Genomic DNA, 21,756 nt, shown 5'->3' with positions numbered 1-21,756 from the left:
GAATCTGGGATCGTGACCTGAGCTGAAGGCAGACGCTTAACAGGCTGAGCCACCCAGGCGCTGCAAGATCTCATTCTTTTTTATGGCTGAGTAACAGTCCCTTGTATATGTATACCACATATTCTTTATCCATTCATCAGTCAGTGGATATTTGGGTTCTTTCCATAATTTGGCTATTATAGATAATGCTGCTATAAACATCAGGCTGCATGTGTCCCTTTGAATCAGTATTTTTGTATCTTTTGGGTAAATACTAGCAGTGTAATTGCTGGATCTTAGGGTGGTTCTATTTTTAACCTTTTTAGGAACCTCCATACTATTTTCCAGAATGGCTGCACCAGTTTGCATTCCCACCTAGTGCAAGAGGGTTCCCCTTTCTCCACATCCTTGCCAACATTTGTTATTTCCTGTGTTATTAATTTTAGCCATTCTGTCAGGTGAGAGGTGATATCCCATTTTAGTTTTGATTTGTATTTTGCTAAAGATGAGTGATGCTGAGCATCTTTTCATGTGTCCGTTGGCCATCTGTATGTTTTCTTTGGAAAAATGTCTGTTCATGTCTTCTGCCCATTTTAATTGGATTATTCTGGGTGTTGAGTGTGATAAGTTCTTTATCTATTTTGGATACTACCCCTTTATCACATATGGCATTTGCAAATATCTTATCCCATTCCATAGGTTGTCTTTTAGTTTTCTTGATTGTTTCCTTCACTGTGCAGAAGCTTTTTATTTTGATGTAGCCCCAGTAGTTTATTTTTGCCTTTGTTTCCCTTCCTTCAGGGGACATATCTAGAAAGAAATTGCTGCAGCTGATGTCAAAGAGGTTACTTACTATATTCTTCTCTAGGATTTTCATGGTTCCGTGTCTCACCTTTAGATCTTTCATCCATTTTGAATTTATTTTTGTGTATGGTGTAAAAAAGTGGTCTAGTTTCATTCTTTCCATGTTGCTATCCAGTTTTCCTAGAACCATTTGTTGAAGAGACTGTCTTTTTCCTATGGATATTCTTTCCTAGTTTGTCGAAGATTAATTAACCATATAGTTGTGGGTTCATTTCTGGGTTTTCTATTCTGTTCCTTTGATCTATGTATCTGTTTTTGTGCCAGTACCATACTGTTTTGATCACTATAGCTTTGTAATATAACTTGACGTCCAGAATTGTGATGCCTCCAGCTTGGCTTTTCTTTTCCAGGATTGCTTTGGCTATTTGGGGTCTTTTGTGGTTCCATGCGAATTCAGGATTCTCCTAGTGTACAGGCCTTGGATAATCCCTCCCTTTGAGTTGGGGCAGAACCAGTGAATATGTGATGGAATATCATTCCTGTGATTATAGTATATGGTAAAGATACAGGAATTTTGAAGATGAAATTAAGGTCCATAATTAGTGAGCTTTGCATTAATCAAGAGGGAGATCATTCTGAGTGCGCCTGACCTAATCTTGTGAGCTCTTTAAAAGATGGGAGATGTCAGAGAGATTCTCTTGCTGGCTTGGAAGAAATAAACTGTCATGTTGTGAGAGGGTCATGTGACTAGGACATGAGGGGAGCCAAGAGCAACCCCTGGCAGATAGTAAGAATAGGAAGGTATGGCTATTAAAAAACCCTGAATTCTACCAACAACCAGTGAGCTCAGAAGAGGACTTCAGCCTCTGATGAGACTGCAGCCCCAGCCAATAACTTTATTTAGTGTTATGAGACTCTTGAGCAAAAAGAGGACTCATTTGTGTGATATTATAAATGGGTGTTGTTTTAAGTTCCCAGAATTTTGGTAATTTTTTAAGCAGTGATGAAAACTAAATATAGTAATGAAGGAAAAAATAGTTAATAGTTTGGCAGTTTTGCTCCCTTCATTTTAGGCTTCCTGAAGACACAATTAGGTTTCTTCAATGAGATTTTGTTATAGACCTGGCTTTTTATGAGTTCCGACTCATAATCTAGAAAAGCAAGTATAGTTTTCTTGTATTATCTCTCTATTGCCTTGTTTCACAGAGCACTCTCATGGTTTATGCTTCTATAACTCTCCTTACCCCTCACGATATCTTTTGTGATAGAAATGACCGAAAATGAAACAAAAGGAGTTATAACTATGAGCACTGCTTGTCACTTTAATTCTCTTTTCTTACAGTCTCACTAGGAAAGCTTTTATTATTATGATATATTAGTCACCATACAGTAAGTACATCATTAGCTTTTGATGTAGTATTCCACGATTCGTTGTTTGCGTGTAACACACTGTGCTCCATGCAGTACGTGCCCTCCTTAATACCCATCACTGGGCTAGCCCATCCCCCAAACCCCCTCCCCTCTAAAACGCTCAGTTTGTTTCCCAGAGTCCATAGTCTCTCATAGTTCGTCTCCCCCTCTCTTCCCCCCCTTCATTTTTCCCTTCCTTCTCCTAATGATCTCCCTGCTATTCCTTATATTCCACAAATAAGTGAAACCATATGGTAATTGTCTCTTTCTGCTTGACTTATTTCACTTAGCATAATCTCATCCAGTTCCATCCATGTTGATGCAAATGTTGTGTAATCATCCTGAATTAGATACTAGTAGAGAAGCCAAAGCTAACATATAATATATGAGGGAATGGATTAAGATGAAAAAGGAAGGGAGTTTTAATCCAAATATATTTCTAATGTTGGCAGGTTCAAAAAATGCACCATTTGCCTGCTATGAAGAAATAAACTCTCAAGCTGATAGGTTTGGGAACTGTGGTCTAAAAAGAGGTGAATATCAATTCTGTACATGGAGGTATGTTATGCAATATTAAAGATACTTTTCTTATGTTCTTTAAGATTCTATTTTCAGTTTTTCTCTATATATGTCATTCATTATAGTGGTTTCAAGTATTACATGTGTATGGGAGTGAATCTTAAATCAAATTCTGTAGCACTGACATCTTTCTTGTGCTACAGGCTTAAATTTCTGTCTAATTTTTGTATATTTGTATGTGGGTCATTAGTCTTCTAAATTCAATCCAAGATTGAAAGTAATAATATCCATTTTGTTTTTCCTATTTAAACCTGCTCATTTTCCTTATAAAAATACTATCCCCATTCACTTCATTGCGTGCCCAAGCTGAAGACTGCCCAGTGTCTATAGAATGAAATTAAGTTTCTCCTGCATCTGAAGAGCAAGCTCTTTGATATTTTGGTTATGAATTTATTTTAACAAACATTTATTAAGAATCTACTATGTGCTGGACACTGAGTTAGCTACTCATTAGCAAAGCATATGTGGCCCTTGTACATATGGAATTTGTACACTGGTAAACACGCCACGTAGTTTTGTTTCCTTGGTTTGTTATGCTGTTACTTTGTTTAGTAATACCTTACTCTCTGCCTATTGAAAGTCTACGAATTATTAAGCTTTGACTCAGATGGCATCTTTTCCATGAAATTTCTCCTAATTGCTAAATTAGAATGTGTCCTCATCTTAAATCTCTGTAAGAATTATTTTATTTGTAGCACTTTTAATGGGATTTATATTACATTTAGTATTAAACTGTAAGGTCCTTGAGGGTGGGGGTCACAACTTACTTATCTTTCTATCCCTCTACAGAGGGATATGAAATACTTGAGTGAATTGATTATTTGAAAGTAAGTATATAAATCTGCACAGGGAATAAAAGACCATTAGCGCCATTGAAAGATAAGCTTACAAGCTTACAAGAATATTTACTTTAAATGTTAGTGTTAAAATATTACATTTTCCCTAGTAACATTTGACATGAATGGAGAACTGTTCTTTTTTTTGTCAAAGAAAGCAAATCTGAAGCATTCCTAATAAATGCCTAATATGTAATAATCATATAATTTTATTTTGTTTGCAGCAATCTTCAATGTGGAAGGCTAATTTGTACTTATCCTACTCGAATTCCTTTTTATAGAGAAAATGGTGCTGTGATTTATGCTTTTGTACAAAATAATTTATGTATAACTATAGACTACAAGTCGACTGAATCCAAACGAGATCCAATGACAGTCTTCAGTGGCTCTCGATGTGATAAAGGGAGGGTAAATGATTTAAAATCTGTTTTTTTTAATCTAGTTTTATTCATTTCTTTAATAAATATTTTCATTTATGTATCAAATTTCAATTCATTTCTAGTGCTATGTAACTTTAAATATTTAGATAAGAAGAAAATGAATAAGCTTCATTTTGTCTCCAGATATTAAAAGGGCAATAGGAATGTTTGATCTTCTTCAGAATTTCAGTATTATGACCAAAGAAACTCCCAAGTATTTTGGGACTGTAGTGTGGAGGGGAGAGATCTTGGGAATATATTAAGTACTTCATAGCATGGAAATTCACTTTTCTCCTGAGGGAAGAAAGAAGAAATCCCACTTAGTAATATATGTCTCTTTGTAGCCCAGTAGATAAGAGCACAACTTAGATCAGCCTTCTTAGAATCAAATCTTCAAAACTGCTTTTTTATTTTTTTGACATTTTGCAAGTTACATAACCAGTCTGAGATACCTACAACTGTATGTAAAGTGAGGATACTAATAGCATTTACTCAGTGGGGTTTTTGCGAAGATTAAATGAAATAAATGTAAAGTGGTTAGTATGATGACTGGCACAGGGTGAGGGCTAAATATAGATTGACTATTATTATTGATTATTGTAATTCATTATCTCTGAGGCTAACCCATATCTGGAGAAAACATAGAAGGAATAAATTTACTTCAAAATGTCATTTAATTCCTGGCCAGGTCTTTGCTTATGAGGAACCATAATATAATATATGCTGTAGGCATTAAAGACAAAGATGTGCATGCATCTATGTTCTGATGTTTCCGCTTAATAGATGATTTTGAACAAATTATTTAATATGTGAAATGTGTATGTCAGTAGCCACTTCTGGTGGTTTTATAGTTTAAATGAATTTTACTGTAGGTACAGTAAGTAGTCTTCTTAGTATATGTGCTGCCAAAGTGAGCACAGCGTGTAGTCTTCTTAATATTGACTTCCTCTTCATGCCCCGGAGTCATAAATGCCTTCTTAATGGAGGTCTATGCCAAGGAGTTCAGTAGATATATTTAGGCCATGGAGCCAAAACAACTAAAAAATGAAACCTAGTCAAGAGATGACTTGATATTATTCAGTTGATAATATAATAAGAATAGAATCCTTTTAATAACGTGGACAATCCTCAGTGATAATGCATGAGAACACATTTTATGAGGTAGTGTTTAATGATATTATAAATCACATATGATGAAACATTCTTGGCAATTTTTTTTTTGTCTGTAGCATCCTTATATAACAGGACTCTTCATCTCAGTTTCAACTGAGGCAAGCAGACAATAAAGACTACATTTGAAAGGGAGTTGTTAGACACACCACCATGGCCAAAGAACTAATGAGAAAACTCAACACACACAGTAAAGCCTTAAAAGATTTACTTTGGATTTAGAAAGGGTTTTGTGAGGCCATTTCTTTGAAGAGAGTTGTGCTGTGCTTAAAGTGTTTAAAAGGAAATCATTTTCACATACCATATTTCATTTTAATCTCAAAACAAATCTAAATTTTTTTAGAAAAAGTATGATTGTACTCATGTAAGAGAACTGCAACTTAGAGAAGTTGATATTTCTGTAAATATTGGAGTAAGGATATATTATCCTTAATCCTCTGATTATTACACTTTAAACATGAAGCGGTTATATCTGAATGTTTCAGACATTACATAATAGAATGTTAGGTATATATAGCATATTTTAATAATGATTCCTATTATCTTTATTAGGGGACTCTAATAATAATAGCTCAAATTTGATTAAAACTTAATATATGTCTTGATTTTATTGAATTGATTTTCTTTCAAATATAAACTTTTGATATATGGAACAAAACCTAGTCAAGATATAAATTGTACTTGTAGGGATAGTTTTGTTAGATTTCAGAGTATTATAATAAAAAGTGGTTATATGGATATGATTTTTTTTGTTGTTGGTCTTGTTTTATTTGTATCTCCCATTTCCCTACAATGAATTATTTTTTAAGACTATTTTTTAGAGCAGTTTTAGGTTCACAGCAAAACTGAAAGGAAAGTACAGAATTCCCATAATACTCCCTTGCTCCGATGCAAGCATAGTCTCCCCATTATCAACAATCCCCCACCAGAGTGGGACATTTGTTATAACTGATGAACCTACATGGACATATTATTATCACCCTGTCCATACTTTACATTAGACTTATCTGAAAAATCCCCAAATACTTGGAGATTAAACAAGCATTTTTAAATAACACATGTGCCAAAGGAGACATTTTAAGAGAAATTGAAAAATATTTTGAACTAAGTGAAAATGAAAATACAACATATAAAAATTTGCAGGTTACAGCAAAAGTAGTACTTAGATGGAAACGTATTATATTGAATGGCTATGGTCTTATGGTATAAAATTACTGATTGTAATATTAAGACAGTTGGACTTCTGTAATATGGAAAAAGTTTTTTGTATTTTTTCTTTTTTTAGATATGTGTAAATCGTGAATGTATAGAATCAAAGTACCTTATAACTCTAGCAGATATTTGTGCAGAGCAGTGCGGAGGACGTGGAGTAAGTAAGCACAAAATTTATGCTTCCCCAAGTCACATCTATCTTGGACACTTTATAGCATCATTTAGTTCACTCAACATTTATTGTGTTTCTTTTATTTGAGAGTGTGTGTTGTGTCTCACTTCAATGTGGAGTTAAATTGGGTTACTAAATTTTTTTTTTAAAGATTTTATTTATTTATTCGACAGAGACAGCCAGCGAGAGAGGGAACACAAGCAGGGGGAGTGGGAGAGGAAGAAGCAGGCTCCCAGCAGAGGAGCCTGATGTGGGGCTCGATCCCACAGTGCCGGGATCACGCCCTGAGCCGAAGGCAGATGCTTAACCGCTGTGCCACCCAGGCGCCCCTGGGTTACTAAATTTTTAACCAAAGGTGGTATTAGAGAACATTGTATAGAATTAAATTGTTGATGACCCTGACAGATTTATTCTTATAGATGGCTACTTTTCAGATGTGTTTGATGAATACATTCACCTGTTCATTAAGGGAAGATAATTATGCCATAATTTGTATGTCTGTGAATATATACAGTGAGGGAAAACTCGGTTTTATCCTCCTTTTTTAATATACTATTTTTTTTAGCAGTTTTAAGTTCATAGCAAAATTGAGAAGAAAGTACAGAGATTTCCTATATACCTCCTAACCCCAATACATACAGCCTCTCTCACCATCAACATTCGCCACCAGAGTGGTACATTTGTTGCAATCATAAACCTATAAAGACACCATTATCACTCCAAGTCCTTAGTTTACACAAGGTGTCCTCTTGATGTTGTTTGTTCTATGCGTTTGGACAAATGTATAATGGCAGGTATCCATCATTAATGGTATCACACAGAGTAGTTCCATAGCCCTAAAAATCCTCTGTGTTCAGCCTACTCATCCCTCCATCTCTCTTACTTCTGCTAACTATCTATCTTTTAAGTGTCTCCATAGTTTTGCTTTTTCCAGAATGCCATATAGTTGGAATCTTATAGTGTGTAGCCTCTTCGGACTCGTTCTTTAGACTTAATAATATGCATTTAAAGCTCCTTCATGTCTTTCCCTGGCTTGATAGCTCATTTCTTCTTAGTGCTAATATCCTGTTGTTTGGATGTAGCATAACTTATTCACCAACTGAAGATAGATATCTTGGTTTCACATTTTGAGTTATAAATAAAGGAGCTATAAACATTCATGTGCAGTTTTTGTATGGGGATAAGTTTTCAGCTCATTTGGGTAAATTCTAAAGACTGTAATTACTGTGGGCACCTAGGTGGCTTGGTTAAGCATCTGCCCTCAGCTCAGGTCATGATCTCAGGGTCCTGGTTGAGGCCTGTGTCAGGCTCCCTACTCAGTGGGGAATTTGCTTCTCCCTCTCCCTCTGCCACCTCCCCCTGTTCTCATGTTTTCTCATTCTGTTTCTCAAATAAATAAATAAAATCTTTTAAAAAAGAGCAAAGGGCAAAAGACCTCTTCTATTCATTTTGTCTAACTCTCTGTGTTCGCTTTTCTGTATTAGGGAGATGAGCTATATCTCCTGGTCTTGGAAGTGGTAGCTTTGTGTAGAAGAGGTTTTGTGGTGGGGCGCCTGGGTGGCACAGCGGTTGAGCATCTGCCTTCGGCTCAGGGTGTGATCCCGGCGTTGTGGGATCGAGCCCCACATCAGGCTACTCTGCTATGAGCCTGCTTCTTCCTCTCCCACTCCCCCTGCTTGTGTTCCCTCTCTCGCTGGCTGTCTCTATCCTATCGAATAAATAAATAAAATCTTAAAAAAAAAAAAAAAAAAAAGAAGAGGTTTTGTGGTGCCCTGTAGCACAATGCCCCCTGGTCACCAGAACCAGGCACTCTAAGTGTATCTCCTGTGTGGGCTGCATGTACCCTGCGATTGTGGCTGAGCCATGTTTGCCATAGCCCAGCCAGCTACAATGCCCTCCTTTGCCTATTGTTGGCTCACTGGGCAGGGTTTGGTTCCTGTGCTGTTAAGAGACCTGTCAGAGGTCACCACAGGTTCACTAGTGGGCAAGGTTGGCAATCAGACTAGGTGCCTGCAGTCAGCCTCTGGCTACAACTGTGGGTATACTGAATGGTGGGGCTTGCTCCTTAAGTGGCCAACAGAGAGGCTTTTGTTGGTGAGTGGGGCTGGTAGGCCAACTAGACGTCTGCAGTTAGCTTCTTTGCCACAGTTGCAAGCATGCCAAATGGCAGAGCTTGCTCTCTGTGCAGCCAGCTAAGAGGTCTGGCGGGAGGAACCATGGATATGCTGGTGTGTGTGGTTATCTCCCCCTCTCCCCAGGGCAGAAGTCACTCCGGAGAGGCACTCACCCCTGCTGGGGCTGCTTGCAGAGTAAGGCAGGGCAGGAGCTGCTTTGGAGAGATGCTTGCTGCAGCATGCAGATTAGATGGGGGCAGGTCTGATGGGGAATGTGGAGACAGGGCATGCGGTGCTAGCTAGCTAGATGGAGAAAGCACTGGCTCCCACAAGTGTCAGCTATCCAAGCTGGGGGAGGGGAAGAGAAATGGTGCCCATCAGCAATTTTGTTCCTGGAGGTATCTACTGAAGATCCCTGCCCCTCCAGTGCATGTTTTGAGATTAGTAAATAAACCTTCTTCGTGCATACCCCAGGCACTTTTCAAACTATTGCTTCTGTGCTGTGTCTGAGGTTGAGTTAATTATTTTGCTGACTCTTTAGGGGTGGGGACTCAGTTTCCTATCATCCTCTAGCTCTCCCAAGTTAAACCCCGCTGATTTTAAAAGCTCCTAAAGTTAAGTCCGCTAGTTGTCAAAGCTAGATATTATGGGGACTTGTCTTCTCAATGCAGGTCCCTGGTGCCTGGGATGCCTAGGATGGGGTCTGATCGTCTCACCTCTTTACTTGGGGTATTCCTCCTATTTGTGGTTAGTCTTACTGGGGGTTTGGTTCCCAACTGCATCTCTACCCCTCCTACCCCTTTTAATGTAGTCTCCTCTCTGTGGTGGAACATCTGTTCTGCCATTTTTCAGGTCATTTTCAGAGTTAGTTGCATATATGTAGCTGTTATCTCAGTGTGTCTATGGGATGAGGTGAGCTCAGGATCTCTTACTCCACCATCTTCCCTGAACTTTTCTTATTCTCTCTCTAAATAGACTTTCTGTCCCTTTTCCTCACTTTCTTCTGGAACTCCAGTTATTCTAATATATATGTTTGATGGTTTCCCTTTAGATCATGTGTTATTTTCTTCACTCTTGTTCATTCTTTTTTCTTTGTTCTACTCTGACTTGTTTATTTAAAAGTTCCTGTACTCTAGATCAATAATTCTATCTTCTGTTTGTTCTGTCCTGCTGTAGATGCTCTCTATTGCATTTTTCTTGTCATTTATTACATTCTGTATCTCCAGAATTTTTCTTTCTTATGATTTCTCTTTGTTAAATTCCTCAAAACAGTTTTGTTGAATTCTTTTTCAGCTAACTTGCCAAATTCTGTGTTTTGAGTTCAGTTACTGGAGTATTATTGTTATCTTTCGGTAATAACATGCTTCCAGGATTCTTCATGTTCCTTGGAGTTTTGTGTTGCTATTTTCACATTTGAAGTAGTCAGCTTCTTAAATCATTACTAGTTGTCATCAGGTGGGAGATAACATTTGCTGGTCTTATGTCTGGGTCTCTCTACAACCTTATATAGATATACTTGCTCCACATTTCTTGAACCCTCTTGTGGAAGAATTCTTAAGTTGGTATGTCTTCTCTGTTTCTTACAACACACCAAGCCAGCTGCTGGAAAACTCTGTTTTCTAGAAGGTGTGCTACAGCTTAAGTTTGTGATTTCTCCCTGTTCAATGACCCTGGCCTGATTTTCTGAGGGTATTCCCTGTCTACCAGAGCTTTTTGCTGCCAAACTCAGAAGCACACAGAGGGAGCAGGCTGAAGAGTGTGGGGAGTTGTGGGGTTAGCACTTGGGGTGTTGTGGGTGCCCCTGGATCGGGTAAGGGGGGATCTTTGGGTGAGGATCTACCCTCAACTTGTGGGCAGGTTTCCTACTGAAGTAATGAAAGCATATAGCAGGAACTGTGTCTACTGACTGGTTCAGCCCTGGACTGTGTGCCGTTGGGGGAGGGATGGCACTGGCAGCTACTCTTGCACCTGAACTCTTATTTTATTTTATTTTATTTTTTGGGGGGGTGCTTCAAAGGAACAGAGGAATTTATTTTTGGGAAACTATTCTTGGGAAGACTTCTGTAAGGCTATCTTCTCCATGGGTTTCTGCCCACATCGGCACTCTCTCTGTTTTCCCCAACTGCATATAAGAGGAACTGAGTCCTCTTCACTGGCTCTCCTTCTGATTCCACAGCCTGTACTGAGATCTGTCTGCCTATTACCTGATGCACAAGTGAGCAAGACTCCTCCCATATCCTTTGGTCTGTAGTGCTTGATTCCACAACTCTCACAGAGGTACTTTTGTTCATGGATGGATCCTGAAATTTACTTGTTTTTATAAAGGGGAGCCAAAGGAGGGAGTTCTTATGACACGATAATGCTTTTGTCAAACCCAAAGCCAGTTTTATCTCTTCCTTTCTAATCCTTATCCTTTTATTTTCTTACCTTATCAATATGATGTTGTAAAGAGGGACTTTCTTGCCTTGTTCTTTATCTTAATGGAAAAGCTTTAATCTACAGTTAGGTATAATGTTATCTGTCACGTTTTTAAAGAAGATATTCTTTAAAAATTTGAGGAAGTTTCCCTCTATAGCTTTCTGATAGGAGTTCAATTTTGTTGAATAATTTTCTGCAATTGTTGATATGGTCATGTGATTTTTCTTTTTTAGCTCTTGATATATGATGGATTACATTAATTGATTTTCTAATGTTGAACCATCCTTATATAGTTGAGATAAAACTCACTTGCTCATGGTATATAATACTTCTTATACATTAATGGAATTAATTTGCTAATATTTTGTTGAGGATTTTTACATCACATTTCATGAGAGGTATTGGTCTATAGTCTTCCTATAATGTCTTTGTCTTTGGTATTAGGGTAATGCTGGCCTCATAAAAGGTGTCAAGAAGTATTCATTCTACTTATAATTTCTGAAAGAGATTATTGGGAATTGGTATGATTTCTTCCTTAAATGTTTGGTAAAATTCACTAGTCAACCCAATTGGACCTGTGCTTTCTGTTTTGAAAGGTTATTATTTATTGATTTAATCTCTCTTTTTTTTAATGCCTTCAAAACTGTACCCTGCTCAAATTGCCTAGTTTTTTTTTTAATATTTCTTTTTCTTTTTCTTTTTAAAATTTTTTATTATGTTGTGTTAGTCACCATACAGTACATCATTAGTTTTTGATGTAGTGTTCCATGATTCATTGTTTGTGTATAGCACCCAGTGCTCCATGCAATATGCACCCTCCTTAATACCCATCACCGACCTATCCCAATCCCCCCCCACCGAAGGCCTCAGTTTGTTTCCCAGAGTCCATAGTCTCTCGTGGTTCATTCCCTCTTCTGTTTACCCCCCCTTCATTCTTCCTTCCTTCTCCTACCGATCTCCCTGCTATTTCTTATGTTCCATAAATGAGTGAAACCATGTGATAATTGTCTTTCTCTGCTTGACTTATTTCACTTAACATAATCTCCTCCAGTCCCGTCCATGTTGCTGCAAATGTTGGGTAATCGTTCTTTCTGATGGCTAAGTAAGGTTCCATTGTATATATGGACCACATCTTCTTTATCCATTCGTCTGTTGAAGGGCATCTCGGCTCTTTCCACAATTTAGCTATTGTGGACAATGTTGCTGTGAACATTGGGGTGCATATGGCCCTTCTCTTCACTACATCTGTACCTTTGGGGTAAATACCCAGTAGTGCAATTGCTGGATCATAGGGTAGCTCTATTTTTAACTTTTTGAGGGACCTCCACACTGTTTTCTAAAGTGGCTGTACCACTGCATTCCCCACCAACAATGTAGGAGGGATCCCCTTTCTCCACATCCTCTCCAACAATTGTTGTTTCTTGCCTTGTCTATTTTTGCCATTCTAACTGGCGTAAGGTGGTATCTCAGTGTGGTTTTGATTTGAATTTCCCTGATGGCTAATGATTTTGAACATTTTTTCATGTGTCTGTTAGCCATTTGTATGTCTTCATTGGAAAAGTGTCTGTTCATATCTTCTGCCCATTTTTTGATTTGTTTATTTGTTTCTCGTGTATTGAGTTTGAGAAGTTCTTTGTAGATCTTGGATACCAGTCCTTTATCTGTAGTGTCATTTGCAAATATATTCTCCCATTCCGTGGGCTGCCTCTTAGTTTTTCTGACTGTTTCCTTGGCTGTGCAGAAGCTTTTTATCTTGATGAAGTCCCACAAGTTCATTTTTTCTTTTGTTTCTCTTGCCTTTGGAGATGTGTCATGAAAAAAGTTGCTGTGGCCGATGTCAAAGAGGTTACTGCCTATGTTCTCCTCTATGATTTTGATGGATTCCTGTCTCACATCGAGGTCTTTCATCCATTTGGAGTTTATCTTTGTGTGTGGTGTGAGAGAGTGGTCAAGTTTCATTCTTTTTCATGTGGCTGTCCAATTTTCCCAGCACCATTTATTGAAGGGACTGTCTTTTTTCCACTGGATGTTTTTCCCTGCTTTGTCAAAGATTAGTTGACCATAGAGCCGAGGGTCCATTTCTGGAGTCTCTATTCTGTTCCATTGGTCTATGTGTCTGTTTTTGTGCCAGTACTGTCCTGTCTTGGTGATCACAGCTTAGTAGTATAGCTTAAAACTAGGCAATGTGATGCCCCCAACTTTGTTTTTCCTTTTCAATATTTCCTTGGTGATTCGGGGCCTTTTTTGGTTCCACACAAATTTAAGGGCTGTTTGTTCCAGCTCTTTGAAAAATGTCATTGGCATTTTGATCAGGATGGCTTTGAAAGTGTAGTTTGCTCTGCGTAGCGTAGACATTTTAACTATGTTTATTCTTCTGATCCATGAGCATGGAATGTTGTTCCACCTTTTTGTGTCTTCTTCAATGTCTTTCAAGAGTGATTTGTAGTTTCTAGAATATAGATCCTTTACGTTTCTGGTTAAGTTAATTCTGAGATAACGTATGGTTTTCGGTGCTATTGTAAATGGGATGGATTCCCTAATTTCTCTTTCTTCAGTCTCATTGTTCGTGTATAGAAATGCAACTGATTTCTGAGCATTGATTTTGTATCCCGCCACATTACTGAATTGCTCTATAACTTCTAGTAGTTTGGGGATGGAGTCTTTTGGGTTTTCCATATAGAGCGTCATATCATCTGCGAAGAGAGACAGTTTGATTTCTTCTTCGCCGATTTGGATGCCTTTTATCCCTTTTTGTTGTCTGATTGCTATTGCAAAGACTTCTAGTAATATGTTGAACTAATGGCAAGAGTGGGCATCCTTGTCATGTTCCTGATCTTAAGGGAAAGGCTTTCAGCTTTTCCCCATTGAGAATGATATACACTGTAGGCTTTTCATAGATGGTTTTTATGAAATTGAGGAATGTGCCCTCTATCCCTACACTCTAAAGAGTTTTAATCAGGAAAGGATGCTGTATTTGTCAAATTCTTTTTCTGCCTCAATTGAAAGGATCATATGGTTCTTGTCCCTTCTCTTATTAATGTGATCTATCACATTGATCAATTTGCAAATGTTGAACCACCCTTGCAACCCAGGGTTGAACCCCACTTAGTAGTGATGGATAATCCTTTTAATGTACACCCTTTAATGTACACACTAATGTACACACATTAATCCCTTTAATGTACACACTGTTGGATCCTATTAGTAGGATCTTGTTGAGAATTTTGGCATCCCTATGCATCAGGGATATCAGTCTGTAATACTCCTTTTTATTGGGGTCTTTGCCTGGTTTGGGAATCAAGGTAATACTGGCCTCATAGAATGAGTTTGGTAGTTTTCCTTCTGTCTATTTTTTGAAACAGCTTCAGGAGAAGGGGTATTATTTCTTCTTTGAATGTTAGGTAGAATTCCGCTGGGGATCCGTCAGGTCCTGGACTCTTGTTTTTGGGGAGGTTTTTGATCACTGCTTCATCTCTTCATAATTAATTGGTCTGTTTAGATTATCAATTTCTTCCTGTTTCAGGCATGGTAGTTTATAGGTTTCCAGGAAGGCATCCATTTCTTCCAAGTTGTTTAATTTATTGGCATAAAGCTGTTGGTAAAGGTTTCTAATGATCCTTCCTATTTCATTGGTGTTGGTTGTGACCTCTCCCTTTTCATTCATAATTTTATTAATTTGGGTCCTTTCTCTATTCTTTTGAATAAGTCTGGCCAGTGGCTTATTGATCTATTTATTCTTTCAAAGATCCAGTTTCGTCTCCGGGTTGATCTGCTCTTACTGTACTCCGGTTTCTAATCTAGATCTGTGCCTAATCTCATCAACTGCTTTTTTCTGTTGTGGATTAGGCTATTCTTCTGTTCCTGTCTCCAGTCTTCTTGAGGTGGAGAATATAAAACTGCATTTTTAGATTTTTCTATTCTTTAGACTGGAGGCTTGGGTGGCTTCATGATTTCCCTAGGACTGCCTTGCAGTGTCCCATAGGTTTTGGACTGTTGTGTTTTGCATTCTCGCTTGGTCTCCATCATATTGTTTAAATTGGATTTTTGATTTCCTGGTTTATTGAATCATTCTTAAGGAGGTTACATTTCAGTTTCAATGTTTGAGTTTCTTCCAAATTTTTCCCTTTTGTGATTGAGTTCTACATTCTTACAAAGCGTTGTGGTCTGAGAATATGCAGGGAATATTTCAGTCTTTTTGGATCGGTTGAGACTGTTTTTGTGACTCAGCATATGATCTCTTCTGGGAGAATGTTCGCTGCATGCTATTCGAAAAGAATGAGTACATTCTGTTGTTCTGGGGTGAGTGTTCTTGCTATGATCTATGAGGGTTCTCATCTGGTCTAGTATGGCATTCAAAAGCCTTTTGTTTCTTTGCTTGATATTCTGCTTAGGTGATCTGTCACAGCTGGAGGGAGGTGAGTGTCCTCTACCATTAACGTATTTTCTATCTATATCTCTCTTATTCTGGTTAAGAGTTGGCTGTGTATCTTAGCTGCTCCCGTTGTGGGAGATATTTATAACTGTCATATCCATCTTCGTTGGATGACACTATCCTTTAAGAAAAATTTTAGTGTCCTACTGTATCTCTAACTACAGTCTTCTAGTTTAAAAATCCACTGTCTGATAAGTGAGAATTGCTACTCCCAGCTTTTTGAGGTCCATTGGCATGAAAGATGGTATTCCATTCCTTTATTTCCCAGTCTGGAATGTATCGTTAGGTTCAAAATGAGTCTCTGTAGACAGCAAATGGATGGGCCATGTCTTTTATCCATCTGCAACCCCGTGACACTTTTTATGGGAGCATTTGTAGCCTATTCACATTGAGAGGATTATTGAGAGATATGATTTTAATGATGTCATGTTGCCTGTAAAGTCCTTTGTTTCTATAGATTGTAACTTTCTGTTCTGTATCAGTCTTGGGGCTCTTTATTTTTTATAGAACCCTCCCCTTAATATCTCCTGTAGGGCTGGTTTCGTGGTTACGAAATTGGTCAATGACTGGCGATTCTGGGAGTTCCTTATCTCTCAATTCTGAATGACAGCCTTGCTGGGTAAAAGATCCTTGGCTGCATGTTTTCTCTTGATTTAAAAATGCCCTCCCCAACCCTTTCTCTCATTCCAGGTCTGTGTAGACAGTTCTGACGTAATTCAATATTTTTGCCTTTTGTACGTGAGAAATTTCTTGCCCTGGCTGCTTTCAATACTGTATCCCTGGATCTAATATTTGTAAATGCACCTATGACGTGACGTGGTGTAGGTTTGTCGTGGTTGAGCTTGGGAGGGGTCCTTCTGCTCTCTGGACACGAATGTTTGTTTCCTCCAGATTAGGGATGTTTTCAGCTACAATGTTCAAATATCTCTTCTAGATCCTCTGTTCTTCTCCACCTCGGGGATCCGATGAAATTCTGACATTGGAATGTTATGCATTGAGTGTTGATCTCCTATAACCTACATTCCTGAGCAGGATTTTGTTTAGTCCAGATTCTATTTTAGCTTTTTCTATCACAACCCATCCTCCACTCACTAACACGCTTCTTCTGCCTCACATTCACCCCTAGCCGTCAGAGCCTCGATTTTTGCCTGCATTTGGCTCATAGAATTTTTAATTTCTGCCGTGGATTTTCGCTTTCCTTTATTTCACTCCTAGAGATTCCGTACTCTCACAATACTGCCATCACTTTCCAAGCCCGCCACCACCCTGACCATTGTTACTCTGAATTCCATTTCTGATAATTTGGTTATATCCATATCCATTAGTTCTGTGGCAGAGGCCACAGACTCATTGTCTTTTCTTTGCTCAGGGGGACTTCTCCTTCTCATCATTCTGATGAGGAGAGGTTGCAGGGTTGTCCAGAGCCCAAATTATTGACCAGGACCCAGGCCGTGCGCCCTTGTTTTATAGGGATCTTAGGGATGTGGGCTTCTTGATTTTTCAGCCTGCCTTCTGGGGGAGGGGCCTGCCGCGCCGATACTCAGGCAACCCTGTTTGGGTAGAGTCTCCGTGTCCCCTGAGTGGGGGGGACGGGGTTGGGCACACTGTGAGCTGGTATTTCCAGGCTTTTGTTCTCTGGTGGCTTTCCCTGGCTCTTTGCTGTGCCTCTTCTGAGAATCAGAGCAGCAGTGGCTGAATCTCAGCCTCTGTCTCAGAACAGAGGGATCGCGGACCGTTCTCCACTGATGTTCTGGCCACTTTAACTCTGTTACTGTTGTTGCTGCTCAACCCTGCAGTGTCCCGGGGTGTGCGCCCCACACCTGCATCCCAGCCCTCACTTCCAGGGCGGGCGCGTCTCTGTCCTTTGTGTTTCTAATACCGCCAGCCGCCCCCGCGCACTCCAGAGCTCCCAGTCTCAGTCTGGTTCCAGTGAGCGCACCGGAGCTCCGTTTCAGTCTGGTGGCGTGTGTTCCCCGGCTCACAGTCTCCGTTTGCTCTCTCGCGGGTGCCAGTCCGCGAGTCTGCCTGCTCCCCCCATGCAGGTGGCTACCGCTTTCTGGCGCCTGAACGCGGGGGCTCCCTCCCCCTTCCGTTTATCTTCTGATATCTGTGTGCGGTTTCAAAGCTCCCTGCTTTGTACCTCAATACTCAGCGCTGGAGATGTTCATTTGTAGAGATCCAGATGTATCTTCCTGCATCTCAGGCTGATTCCGTGGATGTTCAGGCTGGTCTAGTACCTATCCAGCTCGACTCAGGGGACCGGCTGAAAAAGTGGTCCCCTATTCCTCTGCCATCTTAACTCCCCATCCTCCAAGTTTTGGCTATCTTGAATAAAGCTGCTATGAATGATTTTTACTGTGGTAAAAAAACATAAAGTTTTCCATCTTAACATTTTTAAGTCTGCAGTTCAGTAGTATTACGTATATTTACATTGTTGTGAAACGGATCTCCAGAACTTTTTTATCTTGCAAATATGAAACTCTGATACTCTTTTTGGTATTCTGAGCACCCAATTTCCAATGTGGGTGCTAGGGTTCCTCCTATACCAAAAAGCAATTCTTGGACACCAGCAGAATTCAATTCAATTCTATCTACCCAAAGATGACATCAGATTCCATAGGTTAAGGGTCCGGTCCTACAAGACTGCACACACAACCTCCCGCCCAACATATGCCAGTTGCTATCCTAGGTGATATCCTAGGCTATCACCTATGCTTCTGACCAGTTGGCTATAGATTGGACGTTCCAATGACTTCCTCCTTGGTAACTCAATCCAGACATCAGTTGCAAGCCCAGGTTGTTACCTGTACTTCTAACTGGCTATAAATCAGAGGTTCTCAAGATTCCCTCCTTGGATTCAATTAATTTGCTAGAGTGGCTCCCACAACTTAGAGAAGGATTTTGCTTACTAGATTACTCTTTTATTATAAAAGGATATAATTCAGGTACAGCCAGGTAGAAGAGATGTATAGGGCAAGGTATAGGGAAAGGATGCCGAACTTTCATGCCCTCTCTGTATGCACACTGTCCTCAAATCTTCACATGTCCACCAACCCAGAAGCTCTCTGAACCCTGTCCTTTTGGGTTTTTATGGAGGATTGATTACATAGGCACAACAGATTAAATCATTGGCCATTGACAATTGATTCATCCTCTGTGAAGGTTGGGAGGGAAGGCAGGAATGAAAGTTCCAACCTTCTAATCACATAGCCACATGGAACCACATGGATTCCACTGGCAACCAGCTCCCATCCTTAGAATCCTTTAAAACTTACTTCAACCACATAACAAAAGACACCTTTATCTCTCTCAGTACAGGAAATTCTAAGGGTTTTGGGAGCTGTAAACCAGGAACTGTGGACAAAGACCAAATACATGTGAGAAATATATTTCCGTCATCTAAATGATGAAATATTTATTTCTTATAAATCACAATATTGCAATACCCATTAAATGATAACTTTCTTTTCCCCTATTCTAACAGCCCCTGCAAGCCCCCATTCTACTTTGTTTTGATGAATTTGACTGCTTTAGATACCTCATATAAGTGGAGTAATACAGTATACTTTGTCTTTTATTGATGGCTCATTTCAGTCATCTATGTTTTAGCATGTGATGGGACTGCCTTCCTTTTTAAGGTTGAATGATATTTCCTTGTATGTATGTACCACATTTTGTTAATACAGTCATCTGTTAGTGGACATTGGGTTGTTAACACCTCTTGGCTCTTGTGAATAATACTTCTTGGGTCATAGGTGTGCAAATTTTCACTTTGAGACTCTGCTTTCAGTTCTTTTAGGTAAGTACTCAGGAGTAGGACTGCTGATCATATGGTAATTCTGTGTTTTTTTTTTTTAACAACTTCCAATGTTTTCCATAGCATTTGCACAATTTTACAATCCTACCAACAGTGTTCAAGGGTTCCAATTTCACCAACACTTGTTTTGTGATTTCTTTTTTTATAGTAGTCATTCTGATGGCTATAGGGTGATATCATTGTGGTTTTCATTTGTATTTCTCTTATGACTATTGATGTTGAATATCTATTTATATTCTTATTGGCCATTTGTATGAGTTCTATGCACATTCTTGATATTAATCTCTTATTAGATATATGATTTGCAAGTCTTTTCTCCTGTTCTATAGATTACCTTTTCGCTCTCTTGATTGTATCCTTTGATGCACAAGTTTTTAAGTTTGTTGTAGATCCATTTGTCGATTTTTACTATTGTTGCTTGTGCTTTTAGTCCAAGAAATGATTGTGAAGTCCAATGTCATAAAGCTTTTTCCCTATGTTTTCTTCTAGGAATTTTATAGTCTTAGGTCTTACATTTAGGTCTTCAACCCATTTTGAGTTAATTTTTGTACATGATGTGAGATAAAGGTCTAATTTCATTCTTTTGCATGGGATATCCAGTTTTCATTTACAGATAAGACTTCCCATTGAGAGGCCTTGGCATCCTTGTCATAGATCATCTGACCATATAAGTAACATATTACTGATAGCAATAATTGAATAACTTGATAAATAAATGAAATAAATGAAGATAAGGGAAAATTCTTCCTTACAGTATAATCAGTATAGAAGGAATAATAAAATTAAATAATTATGAATGGATGTTCAAACTAGTGGGTGAAAGTTTTATGAGGATTCAGATACTTACAGAATCTCACAACTATCTCCTCATAAATTACTAGTTAATTACAAATGGAAGCATAGTAACAGAGGAAAAACCTGGAAGACAGCAGTTAACCAAGTGATCCAAAAGTAGCAATACAGTATGAGGACAAACTGACAACATGTATCTTCTGAGAAAGATAGCATCACTTCTGTGAAGTTATTTCAGAGTAAAAGTACACACACACACACACACACACACACACACACACTACACAGCGTAAAGGTGGTGTGACAAAAGCTGGGGCAATGGATACTCTGAACAGAATGCTTTTCCCCTCTGTACATATAAGTCATATAATTAGATTCAAGTTGTTAAATAGAGATCTTAGAAACAGAGACATTTTACATTATTTTGAGAGGAAGCACAGCAAGAGATCAAGGGCAGGGCCTCTGAAACCAGATTGCTTAGGTTTAAATCCTTTTTTCATCACTTACTAGCTATGTAACTTTTGACAAGTTAAATATCTATGCCTCAGTTTCTTCATCTATAAAGTGGGAATAATAATAGTCCCAAACGTCACAGGGCTGTTGTGAGGACTTAATGAGTAAATCTAGGTAGTATTCAGAATAGAGATTCACACATAGTAAGTACCATAAAGGTGTTTGCTATTATTATTTCATTTATTTATTTATTAATTACAGAAACCATCAGTTCCTAATCTAATTATCTGATGGCCTCTTGGAATACAAAAACCCTTGGATTAAGAATCGGGCAAATGGGCGCCTGGGGGGCTCAGTTAGTTAAACATCTGACTTCAGCTGAGGTCATGATCCCAGAGTCCTGGGATCAACTCCTGCATTGGGCTCCCTGCTCAGTAGGGAGTCTGCTTCTCCCTCTCCCTATTCCCCCCCCCCCGGCTCATTCTCTCTCTTTCTCTCCCTGTCTTGCCTCTTTCTCTCTCAAATAAATAAAATCTTAAAAAAAAAATAAAAGCAAAAAAACACAACCCAATTCTGGTGAAGGATAGTGGGGAAGGGTAAAGTGCTCATTTTGAAGTACAAATACTTCAAGCTACCACATAATGTCACTGAACTTGGAGATAGGAAGACATTTGCACGATCAGCTCTGGAGGTGATACTAGCTGGCTCCAGGATGCCACTGGATAGGTCTCATTTTCATTAGAATTTAAGGATATGTTTCTGAAATTGCAAACTAAGTTTTCAGGTGAATATTTGAAAGCATTAAATTTTCTTGATGCAAATTCTATGAGCCTCTATAGCTTTTTAAAAAACTGTGTGTATGTTTTTGTGTGCATTAGAAACCAAACATTTGATTTGTAGGATTATCTCTGTAAATAAATAAAATTACACTAAATGAAAATATAAAAGTAATCTTGATGATCCATCTGATAATGTTACTTTTTATGAGAAAATAATTTTAAATGATCATTTAAGTTTTTAAAAATGATCCTAGATATGCAATTCCAATGAAACGTGCTATTGTTTTGATGGCTACCAGCCTCCATTTTGCAAAAGGCGCAGCAGAGAAGTTTCTAGTTTGTCTGGGAAACAAGGCAAGTATCTAATATC

General features: G+C 38.7%; 1 protein-coding gene across 1 annotated transcript in view; it reads left to right on the top strand.

Annotated features, from left to right (window-relative positions):
- Positions 1 to 21,756, top strand: part of LOC103659147 (disintegrin and metalloproteinase domain-containing protein 32) — a 169,775-nt gene that overhangs the window by 124,039 nt on the left and 23,980 nt on the right. The window contains exons 15-17 of the mRNA XM_040643171.1: positions 2,646 to 2,751; positions 3,833 to 4,016; positions 6,483 to 6,662. Of these exons, the coding sequence (XP_040499105.1) occupies positions 2,646 to 2,751; positions 3,833 to 4,016; positions 6,483 to 6,662 (470 nt within the window). The remainder of the gene's footprint in view (positions 1 to 2,645; positions 2,752 to 3,832; positions 4,017 to 6,482; positions 6,663 to 21,756) is intronic.

This window comes from Ursus maritimus, unplaced genomic scaffold (assembly GCF_017311325.1).
Source record: "Ursus maritimus isolate PB19 unplaced genomic scaffold, ASM1731132v1 scaffold_28, whole genome shotgun sequence".
Lineage (NCBI taxonomy): Eukaryota > Metazoa > Chordata > Mammalia > Carnivora > Ursidae > Ursus > Ursus maritimus.
Note: the sequence above shows the minus strand (reverse complement) of the source record. Positions and strands in the feature narration are given on the sequence as shown.